The sequence below is a fragment of the Microtus pennsylvanicus genome, chromosome 4 (genome assembly GCF_037038515.1).
Source record: "Microtus pennsylvanicus isolate mMicPen1 chromosome 4, mMicPen1.hap1, whole genome shotgun sequence".
In the NCBI taxonomy this organism is placed as follows: Eukaryota; Metazoa; Chordata; class Mammalia; order Rodentia; family Cricetidae; genus Microtus; species Microtus pennsylvanicus.
Window position 1 is genome coordinate 94632226 of NC_134582.1, and position 19728 is coordinate 94651953.

At 42.1% G+C, this 19728-nt stretch overlaps 1 protein-coding gene across 1 annotated transcript in view; it reads left to right on the forward strand.

Annotated features, from left to right (window-relative positions):
• The window catches only part of F13a1 (coagulation factor XIII A chain), a 145069-nt gene that overhangs the window by 24901 nt on the left and 100440 nt on the right, over positions 1-19728 (forward strand). The window contains exon 4 of the mRNA XM_075969890.1: positions 18512-18763. Coding sequence (XP_075826005.1) covers positions 18512-18763 — 252 coding nt within the window. The remainder of the gene's footprint in view (positions 1-18511; positions 18764-19728) is intronic.

Genomic DNA, 19728 nt, shown 5'->3' on the forward strand with positions numbered 1-19728 from the left:
ACCCCCACTCCCCAAAAGACCTCTTTCATTCAATGATCAGAAGCTTATTAAAACAATCAAATCCAATTAAGTCACCATTAGTTTCCAAAGCAGTTTCAAACCAGCTCAAAAAAATGTGCAGGTCTCTGTGGAGACAGAGGCTAGGACCTATTCCTTCTACAGATTACTAAGAGTACCTGTGGAAAGGTTCTAGAAGGTAAAGATGGAGAATCCATTTTATCCTGCCAACCTAGAAAGAACATAGTTTCACACTTGGAACTGTGAAACGAAACATACTTTTAAAAATAGAGATTTCTGGAAGAGAAAGCAAAATGATAATAATATGCGTTCTAATAAAACCGAGTATTTAATCTCAAGCCTTCATCTGGATGGAAATTGGAGAATTATGTTCATGAGTCATATAGCTTGAGCAGCTGTTGTCATCTGCCTAGTCTCTGGTCAGGTAGAGATGCAGCTATTTGCATGATGAAACAGGAAGTACTCCCAGCACAGCAGGCTGGGTTCATCCATCATGACTCTGTTTCTGGATAAAGCTATATCACCAGCAGTTTCTTTAATGGGATGAGCATGCCCGGTAAAAGTAGCTAATCTTTTTCTGATGGCCACTGCTCATGTGCTTACACAAATGGGATTCTTCAGATGATCAACTGCTCTTCTGGAGGCAGCCGTGTCCTGAAAAGACACGAGAGCTCCACGAGGAAGTTTGGAGAGACAAAGTGGAAAGCATAAGGAGCTGGGGACCGTGAGTCAGTGGAGGCTAGGATGAGGATCCTGAGGGTTGAATCTGTGGTCAAAGCACAACCAAGGAGTAGAAAGAGGAGATGTGTCTAGGGGCAATCATCTGATGAAGAGTTAGGACCGGCTGCTCTGGTGAACGCGTCTCTGTAAATACTTCAATACCTGTATCTGCTCATGGGTAAAGATGATGTCTATCATGAAGTGCATTTCATGAAATTACAGTATAATACTTGTTGGGGCTGCACAGAACTATTGTCACTTCTCCCAGCCCACTTACTTTGCAGGCCTAGAAACTGTCTACGTCCAGTGAAGAGTTTAAATACTTCCCTACACAGGGTCAGACAGGATCTGATGAAGCTGAGTGGGTTATAATCTGGGACACCAAGAGAAAAAGAAAGTCTAGGAGAAATGTTGAGAAAGTTGGCATATAGAAGAACTGTCCTTAGCAAAGCTAGGCTATATAAGCATAAGAGAGGCCAGAAGAGGAAGTCACTAGAAACCTAGAGGAATGTGGCCAGGGTAAAGAGAGAATTTTATGGTTTAAACAGTGTGGACACATTTCCAAATGGTACAGAAATTCCATTTCTATGAGAGAAATCTCCAGAAGCCAAGAACGTTTGATTGGATAGGGTGTGTCCTTGGTTGCCCTTAAATGTCACAGAGGTTGCATTCAGTATAGTTCAGGTCAAGCAGAGGTTCCCATTCAAGATGAAACAGGGAGAAGAAAACCAACCTGTAAGGGATGGAGCAAACAGGAACAGAGTTAGGAAACAATTCCAGAAAACACGGAAGACAAAATATGGATTCTTTCCCAGCTCTTCACTGCAGAGACAAGAGGCCCAAGCTTTAGCCACTTGTGTCCTCGAGTAGGAAAGAACCAAACTTGTCTCCAAATCTGCCCTTGCTATGCAGGGTACACAGGATCCTATAGGCACTCAAGGTTCTGGGTGGAGGTTGGCAGATCTGAGCTAGTAGGAAACTTAAAAAGATCACCTGCAGGGTGAATGGGTCTCACCAGTGGCAACTACCAGAAATTTAGTGTAAAGGGGGGAGGGGAGGGCTGAATGGGCCAAGTCACGTGCCTCTGGGGCTCTAACACCCTGGGTATAGTTTTGCTACAGATGTGGTGTGTGATGATATATCAACGTCAAGAAACCTAGACACTATTGTCCAAGCCTCTAAAGAACTGCACGGAGCTTGCTGAGAAGTTTAGAAGCCACACACTTCAGCTGGCCCAGCCCTCACTGGCAAAAGCCGAGTCAGTCAGTGTCTCCACATACCATCCCCCAAACAGTCACATTACAACTCATTCTAAGAAAGCTGGTTTCAGCTGACAGTAGTGGCAAGAGCTTAATATATCCACTCCTGCTGACCTTTGATATCTATGAAAGTCATTGTATTGACTCTTATTCCATGTTTGTATGTTGCAGGAAAGAATGCTTTAAGACCCAACCTTCTGCAGTGGAGTTGTATTACTCCATAGGATGTGCAAAAAGCATTGGGTTCTTTACATTCTGCATACACTGTCTTCTTCAAAGATTTTTTTCCAGATCTCAGGCCCATGGTCCAGCCATGATTACTGGGATAAGTCCATTATCGCAATCTGACTTCCCATGGTCCTCCACTAAAGGGAGAAAATAGATATGATGAGCGCAGTCTTAGTTTAGGCAAAGCAAACAGAGGAGCTTTAGTGTGGGAGCGAAAGAAGTTTTGGAGAATCAACTGAGATAGGCTAGGGACTAAATGTATTCACTCTTCTAAACTTTTATGGTGATATCCTATCCTCTGGCGTGATGGTCTTCGGGAGGTGATTGTGTCGTGAGGGTGGAGCCCTTATGAATGAAGTTAGTGCCCTGCCCAGAAAAAGACAAGACCAGGCATCCATACTTTAATCTCTCTTTTCTGATCATACAAGGACATAAAGACAAAAAGTCATGAATTAGGAAATTGACCTTCACAGGGAACCAAAAGTTCCAGCACCATAATTATCAAGAACTAAGCTTCCAGACGTATGAGAAATACATGCTGGTAGTTGAAGTCACTCAGGCTATAGTAATTTGCTATAGCAGCCAAACTGATGCAGATAGGAATTAAGGACTTTAACATCTGACCCTTCCCGCAGTTTGGTAGCAAAGTTGTGACACCTCACACTGTGGTAGTGGGAGGCCCGTGGAGAAAGACTTTATTTGAGGGGAGGGAGTCCATTCATCTGCACAAAGCTCTGAGCTCCTCCAATAGAGGCACTGTGTTTTCTATTTGCACTATCATAAGGACTGGTGCTATTTTAAGTTCTGTTTCCCTGTCTAGGAAAAATAGAAAAGTAATGCTCCTTTCTCTCCCAGCCTCATAACTGGCTCCCCACAGCAAAAGCCACACTCGATACTCCACACCTTAAAACAAAGTTGACAGTTACCTCCAGGTTCAGCAGAAAGCTGGTGGCCAGATAGACAAAAGCCTCTAATATTCTGAAGTAATTAATTTCTCCGAGGAGATGAGGAGATGTTTCTATGACTAACGTGACAGAAATGAGGTAGTGGGAACAGCAAGGATGACATTTGCCATCCAACGGCTTTCAAATTTGTGCAACATATTCCCAAGTGAGAGGAAATGACACGCTGCCTCCAGGATCTCATTTCAACCATTTAAATCTTTCCTAACTTTTTGTATTTGTGAAACAAATTGCTTTAAACATGTCAAAGACACTTGAGTTGAGTGTTAGCCAGATTTTAAAAATAAAGATGATTCAGAAAGACAACACTTGTGTTTGTAGACTTCAAGCTAAAATTTTAGGGAAACAAAAGCCACAGCCTTGATTATTTAGGGCATAGGCACAAGGTAATACCCTTTAGAAATTAAAAAGAAATTCCCACTCACACCTTATTTTTGCTTTATTTATTGAAGACCTCACCATTGTGGGAGATCAGTCTTCTCTGTTCTCCTTACAGAGAAGGATTCCTCAGCCTTCTGGATTTGGTCTGCCTTCTCAGGCTAAGCCTTTGCTAGGGTTCTTACCCTTTCCCACCAGTCAGTGAATTTTCTCTGAGAGTTGATGTCTCTTGGGTCCTCCTCATGCCTCTTGGTGGAGACAGGATGGTCCCTAACATGCTCTTCAGAAAGACTGGGACTCATGCATCAGATAGAGTTCAAGAAATGTTTCTTATCCTAAGAAATCAGAGAGAGTTGCATCCCTAACAGTTGCATCTCTGTAAACAATGAAGGCCATGAATGTGTGGAATACTTAAGCAGTGAAAAATGTATGCATATTGCATAACTTTTGTTGTATAACATTTTGTTACTTTTGAAACAAATTTCATTTTACAGGACATTTGTAAGAACAATGTAAAGTTCTGTTTTTATTCCAGAATCGTTAGGGCTTTTGACCTTATATCCTGCCATCCCTGAATTTTGGGGTGTGTGTGGTGTGTGTGTGTGTGTGTGTGTGTGTGTGTGTGTGTGTGTGTGCTTTACTGACAAAGACTTTCTCCTACAGAAGCATGGAGATCATGGACATTATCATTGGTATCATGTGATCACATAGGTTTTAGAACCCATGCGAGTTTCATCATTGTTTCAACAATGCCCTGTATAGTATGGAGACCTGGTCAAATCCGGGAATCACACAAATCATTTAGTTGGCATGTTTTGTGCCTAAAATCTTTATTTTTCTTCAGTTTGGAATCAATTCAGGTGTTTTGTGGGTTGAATGAGAAATGTCCCTCACAGGTTCAGCCATTTGAATCTTGATCTCCAAGTGGTGGTGATGTTCTGGAAGGTTAGTGGGGGCGGGGTGCAGGCTTGCTGGAGGAAGTGTGTCATTAGAATGGGCGTTGAGAGTTGAAAGCCTTACATTATTTCCAGGGGTGGGGGAGAGAGGGCAGCCCAGGGAAATATTGATAGCCTGTAATATTTTGGGAGTCTCTTGGACAGCCCTGATTAACAACTCAAAAGAGGGGTTCTCTTGGCAAGTGTTGGGGTGGGCTATGACTCTTGGAGAGAATTATCATCCTAGAAAGGAAAATTTTACTTAATATATACTTACACACTGATTTACATGTATTATGGGTATTTTAGGTAGAGAGTTAATAGTATGATTTTCTTATGGATTTTTTGTTGTTATTTTATCTTCCCCTTCTGTACTATCTCCCTCCATCTAAAGAGACCCCCTCATTTTTCCTGTTTCCCTATTCATATCACTTGTACCTCTCTCTATTCCTCCTGCACCTTCAAACCCCAAATAGTTCCTTTTTTTCCTGCTTACTAGAGTTATTCCAAATGAAGTACTCACATCTGAATAATTAGAGCTAGGAGCCTCAGATAAGAGAACATGCAACATTTGTCTTTCTGGGTCAGGTTGCCTCACTCAATTATGATCTTTCCTAGCTCAAGTCATTTAAAATTATTACTGAAAATACATGCCAACTGCAGGCATTGTGATGTTGATTTTTGGTGTTATGTTCTCAGTGTCTTTTAGTAACTAAGGATTCTTTTTTTTTTTTGTTCCAGAGTCCCTTGGTTCTGCTTATTCCTCTCTTCAATCCCAAGTATTGCTTTATGTATTTTTTTTTAGGTTCAGTTTGCTGGATATATATTTTTAAAGTTGTTTATATTATGGAAAGTTTCTTTCTTTTTCCTTCAACTATGGTGAGCCATTTTCCTAGGTTTATTAGTCTAGTTTGGCTATCACTGTCTTTTAAGAGTTGGAATAGTTTGTTCGGGTTCTTCTGGCCTTTAAAGTCTCCATTAAGAAATGAATTATTATTTTGGTGGGTTTTTCTTATATGTGACTTATGTCTTTTTCCTCTTGCATATTTCAGTACATTTCTTTGTTCTAAATGTTTAGTATTTTAACAATATGTTGTGGGGATTTTCTTGTCTTGTCTGTTTGTTATTTTGTGTACACCTGTATTAGGACAAGTGTACTATTCCTTGGGATGGTTTTCTTTTATGTTCTTGAAGAACTAGTCTATGTCATTGACTTAGAATTTCTCTCTTTTGTCTATGCTCATGATCTGAAAGTTTGGTCTTTTCATGGGGCCTCACATTTCCTGTATGTTTCTTTTCTACCTGTATTTGTGAGTTCTTTTAATTTTTATAGTTGCTAATTTTGTCTAGGTCCTCTACTTTATCTTCAGGTCCTCATATTTTATCTTCTGTTTGATTCAATCTACTTGCAAGGCTTTCTTTGAGTTTTCTAATTGAGTTATTGAGTTTTTCAATTCCATATTCATTTCTGCCTGAGTTATCTTCAATGTTTCTAACTTCTTATTGAATTCCATTTTCAAATCCTGGATAGTCTCTGTCATTTCCTTCAGCCTTGTTTTTGTGTGGGTTTTTTTGTCATCACTCAGGCATTTTTTCTCTTTCTTTTTCTTTAAGTTCATTGGGGTGTATCTTCGTGGCTTCCTTATTGAGGGTTTTTTTTGATAAATTTTATAATTGTTCTTTCAAGTTCTGTGTCCTGCGATTCATCTAGATAATTCTCATTGGCAAACATTTCTACAGGACTGATAGGTTTAGAGAGGAGATAATGGCCTAATCTTTCATGTAGTAACTTTTTTGTTATGAGATCTGGTCATGTAAACTTCTTTTGTTAGTTCTGTGTCTGATGCAGACAGATCAGGTTGGACAGATCAGAATTGAAGATATGCTGTCAGGTTGAGTCTAAAAGTTAGAAATGGCTTAAGTGAAATAAAGTATGGCAGACACAGGGTGCTAGGATGGTAGGAAAGATGTGTGTTCTAGCCCAAACCTGCAGGATGGGGGTAGATTTGTGAGCTAGGGAGGGCTTGTGGAGGGGAAGATCAGGCAGACTCACTTATCTAGACACTGGAGAAGGATGTGCAGGATCTTCCTTAGGATAGGGGTTGGGTGTGGTGTGGGAGGGATTTTGGGTTGGGACAGTAGAGCAGAGTGGGTCCTGACAGAAGCCTATAAGTTGGTTGAAGTGCAGATGGGGTGGCCAGACTAGGCTGAGCCCTGGATGTGAGACTCACACTAGATCTGAGTGGTTGGGGGAGGGTATGTAAAGGGGACAATCAGGAAGACTCACTGGGATAGAGCCTGGAGAACGATGTTCAGGACCTCATTGGGTAAAAGGGTTAGATGTGGCATGAGAGGGTCCTACGGTTGGGGACAGACAATATAGGTCTGGGATAGACTCTGGAGAAGGATCTCTTGGACTTTTATGTTTATTTTTGTTCTACCCATAACTGGTTGAACTGTGGCAATGGAAACTCATTTGCACTTGCTTGTGTATATTGCACATACAGATTGCATGCCAAAGATGAATAATTGTTGTCAGAATTGGAAGTGATTTGTTCTTGTTCCTGTTGCTGTTGCCATAAAATATTAACAAGAATTGGCTGTTTTGGCTAAAATGCCATAAGTTTGGCTTCGCTTTATTCAGACAAGTTTATTTGCTAAGTCTATGATGCTATCCTTGCTAGTTTATAGTCCTTCACTTTTTCTTGATTTTTTTATTGATTCTTTGTGGATTTCACATCATGATCATGCATCCCGATCCCACTCAGCTCCCTGTCCCTTCACTTCTGCCTTTTTCCCATTCCAACTTCCCCCCAAACAAAATTTACAAGTAATCCCCCAAAAATCCAAACAAAAAGACAAAACAAAACCAACCAACCAAACTTCAGTCCATACATCTTTACTTGTAAGTGTTCATTGCAATGAGTCTTTGGTCTGGTTCGAGGCCTCTGACTTTTGCTACACTATTGATACTGGGCCCTCACTGTGACTCCCCTTGCATATCCTGTTGTTGCCTATGTCATGAAGATCCTACAGTTTTGGATCTTCAGATCTGACCCCTTCACATGCTCCAGCAGAGCAGTTCATAGATGAGGTGGATGTTGGGGTGGGCTACCTTGCAGTCCTGGTTCTGGGCCTGGGAGGAAGCTGGGTTGGTCAGTCTGCCAGCTTTCCTTATTACCACCACCCAGGTGAGCTATCCAGCACTGCCTAGGCTAGCTGACCCAGTGTAGCAGACAGCAAGGTGTGGAGACCTATTCCCCTGCTCTCGTACACTGAGGTTTGGCTTACTGACACTCACACCACCACACCAGGACCAACCAGCTCCATGGTTTTGTCCAGGCGAGGTACAGGGCCTGCTCTCCGGACGACTGCACTTGGTGAGGGGCAGGGCTTGCTCTTCTCTTCTCATGCCCCGGAGGTCAGCTCATCCACCTGTTGCAGGCAGCAAGGAGTGAGCGGAAGGGCAAGTTTCCCTTACCCTTGCCATCCTGTGGCATACCAGGAGAAGTGGGGGCAGCTCTCTTGCTCTCACACGCACAGGCCTGACCTGTGCCTCTCACCCCCACCAACAGGATCAGCTCTAGTGTGCTGCCCAGGTGAGGTGCCATGCCTGCTCTCCTGTGTGCTACAGTTGGTGAAGGGCAGGACCAATTCTCCCACTTTCGTGGCCCAGGGACCAGCTCTCTCATCTGCCTCCGGTGGCAGGATGTGAGAGGAGGGAGGACATTGGTTCCTTGCTTGTGCCACCAAATAGCAGGTGGGGGGCACCTCCTGATCTCATGCCCCCTGGGCCCACTCATCTGAGCCCCTGCCAACAGGGTCAGCTCTGCTTTGTTGCCCAGGAGAGATGCAGGGCCTGCTCTCCCTAGTGCATCTGCCAGTGGGGGGACATTGCCAGTTCTCCATCTCTCATGACCTCAGAGCCAGCTCTCCCACTTGCCACAGACAGTGGGGGAGGGGGCAGGGATGGGAGGTCATCTCCAGATCCACCCAAAGTTTGCCCTGTCTCTCTTATCCCTTGGATTTCTAGAGGTCAGTGTGAGAGGTCAGAAAACAAAAAGTATGGGAATACTTTTATTGGCTGAACTAGCTGTAACAGCTGAGATGACATGAGGAGAAAGTCTAAGTAGACAGCGGGACTTATGCTCATGTAATCCCATGAGGAACAACAAATTAGACCTTTGTCACCAATATCCTCTCTTTCCCCCACACCTCTGCATTCTGAAAGCTCTTGACACTTGTGAATTGACGAACTGTCACTCATTAGACCCATGCCTCCCCTACAACCACTGACAATGTAGGCGAGTTTCTGGCCACACGTTTAAGGCTGCCCCTCCCCCGACAACCAAATGAGTTTTCATATTGTCAATGTCCTCTTCCCTCCCAGCTATAAGAAAAGTCTTTCATCTTATAGTATAAACAGTTTTTCAAATGGCCTTTCCTGCAGATACAAACCTTTAGCATCTTCTCTGATTTCTCCTCTTTTGGCAGAACTTTCATTTATCTGCAATGCCAGAATACAGCTGGAGGTCAAGCGATTCTCACATCAATCTCTATTGTCTACCTGTAGTCTTCATATAGCAATCAAAGTGATCATTTTAAATAAATTAAGTCAACCTTGTATCATTTTATAGAAACTTTTATTTCTTATTGCATTTATTTATTTAACATCTAGCATGTAGTTTTCCCTCCCTCCTCTCCTTCCAGTCCCTCCCCACTCTGCCCTCACTCCCCCCCAGTCCACTCCTCCTCCATTTTTGTTCAGGAAAGGGCAGGTATCCCATGACTAGCAACAAAACATGGCATATCCAGTTGCAGTTCCTATGTATTAAGGCTGGGCAAGGAGATCCCAGTATGAGGAGTAGGGTCCCAAAATCCAGTAAAAGAGTCAGAGACAGCCCCAACTTCCAATGTTAGGAGTTCCACAAGGAGACCAAACTTGGTCTTACACAACTGTACCGTATTTGCAGAGTGCCTAGGTCAGTCCTGTGTAGGCTCCCTGGTTGTTGGTTCAGTCTCTGGGAGCCCCTGGGAGCCCAGGTTAGTTGATTCTATGAGTTTCCTTGTGGTGTCCTTGACCCCTCTGGGTCCTACAATCCTTTCTACCCTTCTTCTGCAGGGTTTCCTGGGCTCTGTCTGGAACTTAGCTGAGGGTTTGCATCTGTGTCCTTCAGTTGCTGGATGAAACCTCCCTGATGACAATTAGGCTAAGCACCAAACATTTTTTCAATCAGAATAAAATCCGAAGCCCAAACAGTAGGTGAGCAGGCCCTCAGACTTCATTGCCTGTGTTTTCCTCGACTCCAGGCACACCAGCTTCCCCAGGTGCAGAGTATTTTCTTAACGGGGCCATTGCACTGATGGCAATACCATTTCCCCTAGTATTTGTGTGGCTCGTTCCCTCCCTTTTCATGCCTCTCTTCTGAAGTCCTGATGTCATCAACACGACAATCCCTCTCACTCTTTGTCCCCTTCACAGGTTCATCTTTTGCCACAGCATACCTTACTTACTGTCTGTTTACTCTTTCTATACTGCACAGTCTATGACCCTATCTGTTGATACTACCCTAATCTCAATACCTAGAACTCTGCTGGCACCCACATGATATACCATAAATATACTGTAAATTGAATAAATTGCTGAATCAGTAGTCGCTTTCTTTACTTCTCATGTGGTCATGCTCAGACAAATGAAAAAACAAACAAGATGTGTTTAGTGAGTTTCCTTTGCTGTTAGGACATCAGTTATTTTGTGATAACGAGGAAAATAGTACCGTGCTTGGATCCTAAAGTGCCCTTACCATTGATTACAGTTCAGCTGTCAGCTATAATGGGCATGTTATGGATGGAAGAGACTAGGCAGATAGTTATCAAGACCCAGGTCAGGAATCTGGATCCAAGTCTGTTTGACCCAGGCTGACGGCTGGAGGAGCTGTCTGACTAGAGCCAGTCCTCTGTTTCCTGCTCCTTGCTTACCCACATATAAAATGCAGGGAACATTTAAAGCAGATCTGGAGTGAGTTCTTGGTGTTGACTGAAATGGAACCTTCTTTAGATTTCAGCAGCAGGTGCTTAATTTGTGGAACACAGGTGAAGGAATAATCAAATCGAAACAGGTGACATGGCAAAGACACCCAGGTACCTAGGATTAACTGTCACACCTGGAAGGAGAACCTGTGGAGGACGAGGTCCTGCAAACCCTGAAGCTACCAGCAGAAACAGGAATCGCATGGGGCTAGCAAGGAAGAAAGAAAGCCATGAAGGAGATGATGCTTTACTCCAGATCAGAGAAAAGACAGATGTGCCGAGCAAGACAGTGTGCAAAGGGTCTGGGCCTCAGACTGCAAGCCAGAGTGCAAAGGCGGCTGGGAATGTGGCTTCCTGTGGCATCAAACAGAGAGGCAGGGGTGCAGGTTGTGGATCTGGGAGCAGTCAGGTGATTTAGGCACAGTACCTGACAGATAGTTTCTGCTCCTGTGAAGACAGAAAGACCCCCAAATTTAAACTGTCCAAGACCTCTTGTGGTATCATTTTCTGTAACCAACCTTCTCTAAATTGTAGGGGTTTTCTGCTGATTTTCTTTCCTTTCCTTTTTTTGGCCTTAAATAATAAAAATAATGTGCTTAAGGTAGTTTCCCACTTAAACTTACCCTGTTTAACTATTGGCCAGTCAGCTTCTTTACCAAACCAATCACACCAACATGTATTCACGTGGTATAAAGGAATATTCTACATCTTTAACATAGATCTTAAGCAAGAGATTGAAAGAAAGATGGATGTACAGAGAAAGAAAGACGCAGAGCTAAGTGTGGGTGTGGGCTCCTCAAGAAAGAGGTTCAGTTTTCATTTGGTGAATATTTTTATAAACAAAGCTGTAAGTGTATTTACAAAGGGTATTGTCCAGACTTACAAATAAAAGGGGAGAGCTGAGGACTCAAGATTGCATATCCTATGTAAGCACAGTTTATTTACCAAGTTTGAAATTTTTATTTGAGATGTCTGTAGAAAAACAGACTTCCTCAGAAGACAATCTTTTGTTTCATCAATGACGCCTGTAATTTCTGCCCCTTTCCTGTAGATAAAACAGATTTGATCCCAGGACTCAGTGCCTTCTCTCCCAGGCTTTTCTTCCTATGCCATTGTACTTTCCCTGTCTTTCTAGCCAGCCTCCATTGGACCATGGAAAGCATTTCAGTGCTTTGAGAAGCCCCATATCCAGACCCTCCCAAAATACAGCCCCAACACCTTTGCACATGGTCTAAGGTCCCCACAGTTCTTACCTTTCCAGGCTATCTCCTTCTTTTGCCACACAATCTTTAGTTCTTTTTCCTTCCCAAGATATAGCATGCTTTCATTCACCTTCTGCTACTAAGACTTCTCCCAACTTTGCCCACTGTGTGAGTTTGCTTTCTGGGCAAAAATGCTGACATAAGCCGGGTGATGGTGGTGCACGCCTTTAATCCCAGCACTTGGGAGGCAGAGGCAGGCAGATCTTTGTGAGTTCGAGACCAGCCTGGTCTACAGAGCTAGTTCCAGGACAGGCTCCAAAGTTGCAGAGAAACCCTGTCTCGAAAAAAAAAATGCTGACATAAACAACTGAAGTGGAGAAAGACATATGGACTAGCGGTGTCAGAGGTTTCTGCCCATCACGGCGGGGAGGGTGTTGTTGGAAGCATAGGAACATGTATGCACTTTCAAGTGGAGGCCACAGGACAACTGTGCCTGTGTACCCAAATAAGTTGGTGATGTATCTTAGCAACTAGGTACTCCACCATCGCATATACCTTTATGATTGTATCCCAAAGCCATTTGCACATAGGGCTTTTCTTAGGTATCTATGATATTATTACCTACTGCCTCTTCTGGATTATATCCCTCTGACTTCCTCATGTCTAATCCCAGCAGGGTCTTGGGACCATGCTGGCTCCGTAGACACTTCACAAGATTACATATTGCTTCAAAAGAAGGCTAAGTGACTTAGCATACCCTGAAAGAAAAGTGAAATATAGTTAAGGAATACAATCCACCTTATATTAAGGCAGAGTCTTTCACCAATAGCCTAGGTTGTCTGATCAGTGAGCCCCGGGGGTCCACATGTCTTTACCTCCCCAACACTGGGTTGACAAGTACACACCACCTTGCCCAGTATTTTTTAAAGTGACTTCTGGAGACTGAACTCATGTTTATATCACATGCACTTTGCCAGCTGAGCTATCTCCCCATGTCTGAGACTTTATCTGGTGCTGGACACAGAACTGGAGCCTTGTATATGCTAACCATGTGTCCTAACACCAACATACGCCGCCTCCTAAACTTTGAACACTAGTAATTCCCTCCTCTTGGCTACTACCACCCATGACTTCTGTACCTTCTTGGCTTTTTTTTCCCCTAGCAGTAGTATCTTATTTTTACAGTTGCTAACATGGGATCTAATGATTGCTTAAAGACCTACAATATCCTGGTCACTAGGAACTCCTGCATGGTCCTGAGGCTGTTAGAACACAGTTCTCTTTTCTTTCCAAGCCCATTGCATTCAGGCTTCCAGTCTGCACATGCATCATGATGTCCCTGTAAGATTTCTAGAGCCTGTTTGGAGATTGATTGCTTAAAATGTGAAAGATATGTCTAGGAAAAAAAACCAATGAATTCGATGGGAAAATGAATTAGCTTCATGAAACTCACCTTGCTAGATGGAAACAGGATTCATTCCTGAGGTTTTTTGTTTGTTTGTTTTTGACAGCCCTCTTGAAATAAGGCACTTTTGAAGGGGAGGAAGAACTCAGCTGAAAATGTTTGTATATGAATGGAAAGCGGGTCCCATAGGGAAAAGGGATGGAGCTATAAATCTGTCTTTCTTCTGTCTGCAATGGATTGCTGGCTTGAGGCAGATACCACATTTCAGAGTTTCTACAATCCCCGAAATGTTCTTCAAGGATGTGATCCAACAAAGTCCCAGTGACATTTATGGAACCATACTTAGTGTGAAGCAATGAGGCATTCTACAGGTTTTCTACAGGTGGTAAGATCACGTCATAGTTTAGTTTAATAGAAGAAAGGGATATTTAAGTGGATATCAAAGAAGATAGGCTTTTTCTTGAGCTTTTCTGATAGCTAGGAAAGGACTCACATGACTAAGCATTTGCATTCATCAACTCTAGCATAATAGAATAGTCTTGATGGTGACATGCCAGAAAGGTGGCAAAAAAATGTGTATGTCCTAAGTTATTGATTTCATTTTAAGCATTGATTGTGACTGATGGGTGTTTTCTGGCCTCGAAGAAAATTTGTCCAAAAAAAATGTGTGATATAAAATTAGAATGGGAACTCTTTGGGGCTAGAAGGAAACAGAGAGATAGGAGAGGGGCAAGACAGGGCAATAGATGAATATGTTGGTGGATACGGCTGAAGCATCCAGTGAACCGTGTGAAAATTTAATGAAATCACTCTTTTCTGCCTTGTGTACTAGGAATATAGGTGAACAAAATAACAATGTACAAAGGAAAGACAATAATTAAAGTAAACATACGCTCAATTTTGTGATACCTTGAGGAGATATCACCAATTTTAAGTGGGCATGAAAGAGCCCGATTGATAATTACAACCCCTGCAGAATTCTGCTCAGTAGTCTAGCTGCAATGACTACGTTGTTAAAAAGAAGAAGAAGACAGTGTGTGGGAACCTCTGCCTATTGCTTCTGTTTTCCTTGCTCTCATTCTCCTCTAACATGAAATTGTGCAATTTGGGGGAAAAATGTCTCCAGGGGCACTACACATTGTTAGCAAACATATGTATGAGAATCACCTGCATAGAACCGCATGGCGGCCGTGCGTGCTGATGGATGGGTGTTCCAAGCCTGGCCTGATGCTGATCTCCAGAACATGCTAACTCCTGAGGCTGAGAGGCTATTTAGCGAGATGAAATACTAGTCTGCCACAACTTCCTCCCTCACAATTCAATCATGGAAAATCCTTCCCCAGTGCTGTCACTGAAATCATTACACTCAGAATTAAACATGGTGTAATGGAGCCGCTGACAAGACCCTGAGGTCCTATTGACATGCCAGGTCTCACATTAATAATCAGCTTTCTGTAGAGTGGAAAGAAAAAGACCTGCAAATTGGGGGTTGTTTTTGCCTCCCTTTAGACCTCGTGTAATGACTGCCTGTTCCTGATTTGTTTTCAGATGTTGATCTGCAGCCCCATGACTTCCCAGGTTAACATGGCTGCTCCACCTTCTCCCTTCAACCTTCACTGCCCAGCCTTACTTTATAAAAAACAAATCTGCATAGCCCAAGCCTCCCAGCCTTCCCTTCTGCCAGCTCTGCCTCCTTATCCCTTTTCTGAATCAGTCTAAGCCTCCCAGTCTTCCCCCTTGTCAGCTGTGCCTTCTCATCCCTTTGATTCACACCCTTGGTGCACACATCTGTTGTCCACCACTACAAATTGGCTCTTTGTCTTTTTCCTCGTATTTTTCCAGTTTTGCAACTTGTTCCTTTTGCTTCTTCCATGTTCCCTGGTTCAACCCAGCATCTTCCACCTGTTCCACAGAGACAGTAAGATACAGAGCAATGAGAACTGTCTTCACAGTGAATGATAGTGGCCCAATCTTTCTTTCCGCTTCTACCTAGTTAAGTAACATCCATACGTGGCTTGGCTGGGGCTCACTGATGCCCAGGCCTTGTGCAGGCTTTCATAGCTGCTGTGAGTTATTGATTGCTAATGCGTCTCCCCCATCCCCCTGCCCCGCAATGACATTTCGAAGACTCTGTCCTATTTTCTGGCTCTCACATTTTTTCTGTCACTTCTTCCATAATCCCCAGGCCTTAGAGGAAATGGTGTAAATGGCTTGTCTGAGGTGAAGCATGCATCTACCACTTAGTCTCGGCACCTACCTTGTGCATTCACGAATCCCTGCATTCACCACCGTGTTCACTAAGAGAGAGACTTCTCTGATTAAGGTTGAGAGTAACGATTATCTATGGGTAAAAGCATAAATATTTAGAAGGGAAATTTGGCATTATAGGAATTTGGCTCTACCACAATACTCAGCTCCCCTCTAAAGCCCGTGATTTCCCTCTCCATGAGTTTTCAACCAAGCTCATAAGCATGTATTCCCTCCCTGGGAATGTGTCTCAAATTTAATCAGAGAGCGGTTGGTTTCCCTCATGAGAGTCACAGCACTGCTAGAGAAGTGGGCACATCTTTCCTGGCAGATCTTTCTCACAGATCTTAGATCCCAAAGCCTTTTAGAAATGCCATACTCTCAAACCTAGACAGGCATTTGGTGGCACCTGCTTCTGGAAGCACTATAGTGATTGAATTACAAATTACATTTACCTTAAAAGACTGTCTTTATTTTTACATTATGTCGAAAGACAGTGATGGTCTCTGAAGAACAGCAAGGCCTATCTATGAGGAGAGGAGGCATTACACCACACAGTCATAGCATGCACAAGGAAGACTAGGGGCAAGCAAGGGAAGACAGACAAAGGTTACTCAGAATAAACATGCTCCTGAGGGTGGATTGATCCAGAAACTCCTTGGAGGCAGAGCCAGTCAATCCCCAAGAGTATTTCATGTTTATACAAAATTTACAGTGTTCAGATTGTGATGTCTTGGCAAAGCACCATGTGTGAGTCTTGATTGGATTATGATCAGTTTATGTGATACTTGTTCTGAATTGTGATTAACTGAATCTCTGGACACACAGAAAAGCACCACGATCCTAATCTCTCTCCCTAGTATACTACCTCCTCTACAAATCATTATTTTCATTAAAATGAAGCAACCTTATAGAATTGCACAACAGTAACCTAGGAAACTACTTCCTCTTAGATGTTCTGATATATTCCTATCAAAGGGCCCTGTTTGGACCTTGGTCACTAGAGAAGTTAAGGTTAGCTCTGTTTCTGTAATTTTCCATATGCTCTATGTACAATGGACGTGAATACACTTTGCTCTGGAAGACTTCTATTTGCTTACAATCCAAATAATTTACAGACTTCTCAGTTTTGTATCTTTTTATAAGAAAAAAGAGAAAAAAAATTGTTCTATTTTAAAACAGTTATGAATTTGATCTTTCTTGCAAATTACGCAGCAAATTAAATTATAAGCTAAGGAGTTAAAGAATTATGTGCAGTTAACTTTCTATTTATAGTTTAGAAAGTCGGAGGAAATTTAGTTTTGAGGTTAAAGACCATGTAATAAGAATTTGACCCAAAATGGGAGTAATAAGGAAAAAATAGCATGTGCCTTGAGATAGCTTATGCATAAACTATGATGAGCCAGGAAATATTACAAAATGACCTATTGCTTAATTTTCAGCTAAAATGACAGCTTAAGATTTTAAGGTATTTGTTATACATGATAAATTATGCACAAAGGATTTTGCAGAGATCTGGGCCTGGTGGAACAAACCTGTAATCCTAGTTACTCCAGAGGGATTAAGGCAGGACAGTTTGCAAGTTCAAGGCTATCCTGGACTATAGATTAAGTTCAAGGCCAATCTTAGAGTCTTAGTGAGACTAAGCAAGCAAATGGACAACAGATGGATGCCCCTCAGCATAAGCATTTCAATGCAATATTTTATTCTGCCTTTCATACTCATTAGTATGCCACTATTTTCCCAACTTCTAGATGAAGATAAGGACAAAAGAATTAGAATTTGTAAGGGGCAAGGTCACCAGGGTGACAAATAGCAGAGTCAGGATTTAAATTCAACACATTTCACAAAAACACTTCAATTCTGAATCCTAGCCTGTGGCGTAAGTCTCAGGCATCAGTGAAATGATAAAAAAAAGAAAAATGTTTAAGTTGAATATAAAAATAGCTGCATCTTGAAAAAATAATGACATCTTGAATTTTGCAGGAAAATGGATGGAGCTAAAAAACATTATTTTGAGTGAAGTAACAAAGACACAGAAAGACAATTATCACATGTACTTACTCATAGGTGGTTTTTAAACATAAAGCAAAGAAAACCAGCCTACAAACCACAATCCCGGGGAACTTAGGTAACAATGAGGACACTAAGAGAGTCTTACATAGCTCTAATCTACATGGGAAGTAGAAAAAGACAAGATCTCCTGAGTAATTTGGGAATATGGAGACCTTGGGGGAGGGTTGAAGGGGGAGGGGAGAGGCAGGGAGGGGAGCAGAGAAAAATGTAAAGCTCAGTAAAAACAATAAAAAAAGAAAAAAATAGCTGCATCTCAATAACCTAGAAATGTAACTCATTATTGGTGATAGCAGTACAATGAATGTAGAATAAATGAAAAATATTAGCCTTTGACCCTAAAAACAATGTTGTATACTTATAGAGGTACCATCTTAAAGTTTCTTTAATTAGAAACTATTATAGCTTTTAATAATAAAGTTTTAGGTTCTGATAATCACAAGGTATTGTATAAGCTGTGTTTCACATTCAAATTGATATTTCTATGTTGTGATAGAATTCATTGTCTAATGGTGTGGTTGCAATATAGTTTGTCTCCTCCCAAATACATATTAAAATTTTACCTCCATTATGAGGTATTACAAGATTTTATACCTATTCTGAGTATGGGAGCCTTTGGGAGTCGTCAGGATTAGATAGGGTCTTTAAGGCCCAGCCTTAAGATTAAACCTAGTGACTTTATAACATGAGAAAAAACATCCTTGTGACACTCTGAGCTGCATGAGGATTGGCGTGGCCCAAAGAAACCTCTTTTCTTTGTAAGTAAATCACTCAGTCTGTGCTTGTAGAGTATCAGCCATAGAAAACAGGCTGAACATCAGCCAATGAAAAAAATCTTCCCAAGAAGTGTTCTTTGTAAATTTTTTAGTAGTCATGACAAATCTGAGCCCTGAAGAAACTGGGAGAATCAGCTACTATCACTGATCTTGGCAGCAGAAGAGAAATTCATACCCACTCTAAAACAGCGTTTTCCTCCTTCAGGCCTGAAATTTCAGAGTTGGAACAAGAGGTTGGAGAAACCTTTTCATCTTCCATTCCTTCTTTCTTTTCATAGGTCGCTACCCCCAGGAGAACAAGGGCACTTACATCCCAGTGCCTGTAGTGTCGGAGCTGCAAAGCGGAAAGTGGGGGGCCAAGATTATCATGAACGAGGACCGGTCTGTGCGACTTTCCATCCAGTCTTCCCCCGAATGCATTGTGGGGAAATTCCGCATGTATGTTGCCGTCTGGACTCCCTATGGCATCCTGCGTACCCGTAGAAACCCCGAAACAGACACATATATTCTCTTCAATCCTTGGTGTGAAGGTAAGGAGCAAGTATTCCTCTTTAAAAGCTCTCACAACTCCAAAGCATCTCCTTTGTAGGAGTAAAAGGGTTACTCCAAAGGACGCGTCCCTTTCTGACTCTATTAGTTACTTTTGGTGGTATGACACCAAACAGTACAGAAAGCGACTTTGAGGAGGAAGGATTTGTTCTGGTCTCATTTGCCTGAGAGCAAAGTTCCCCGTGGCAGAGGTGCAGCGGGCGGTCGCAGTACATGCACAGCGAGGGCTCAGCGGGAGTTCTTTCCCCCATTTTATTCAGTCTTGGATCTCCCCTATGGGATGGTGATACCACATCTAGGATGGGGCTTTCTGGCCTCAAGTTAGACCTCTCTGGAAATGCCTCCTAATGATTCTAAACCCAAGGAAGCTGAACTTATCATCACCTTGGCATATACAGTTTTCTCAAGATCAAAAGTGAGAAGGATACACCATTCACCCTCAGTATAAGGGAAATGAATGTTGCTACGCACTTATTTCAAAAATTAAAGCTGGATTAAAGTTGCAGAGTGAGCTCATTATGGACTTATGGTGTCATCTTGATATATTATTTGTTCTATAAGCAAAAAAAATGGCTTTAATAACTCAACTTTCAAAATTAGTAGAACTCATAACTATACTTTAAAAAACAGCAAAGTCAACTATGTAAATAGCAGAACTAACTTCATCACCCTAAATTAGGGACAGAAAGCTTAAAGGATCCCACATAGTTATGTATTCTCATTATAGGTCTATATTTTACAAACCATTGGCTTGCAAATACAGATAGGTAATGATATTTTTAACATAGTAATATATGTTATATTATGTATATGTAATATACATATATGTAATATCTAAGGTTGTTTTGAATTATTTCCTTATGCTGTGGAAGCTTAACCTAGTTATATTTATTCAGTTGGGTTCAATGAGTATTTTAGCGAGTCAGTCTAAAACCTCACATTGCAT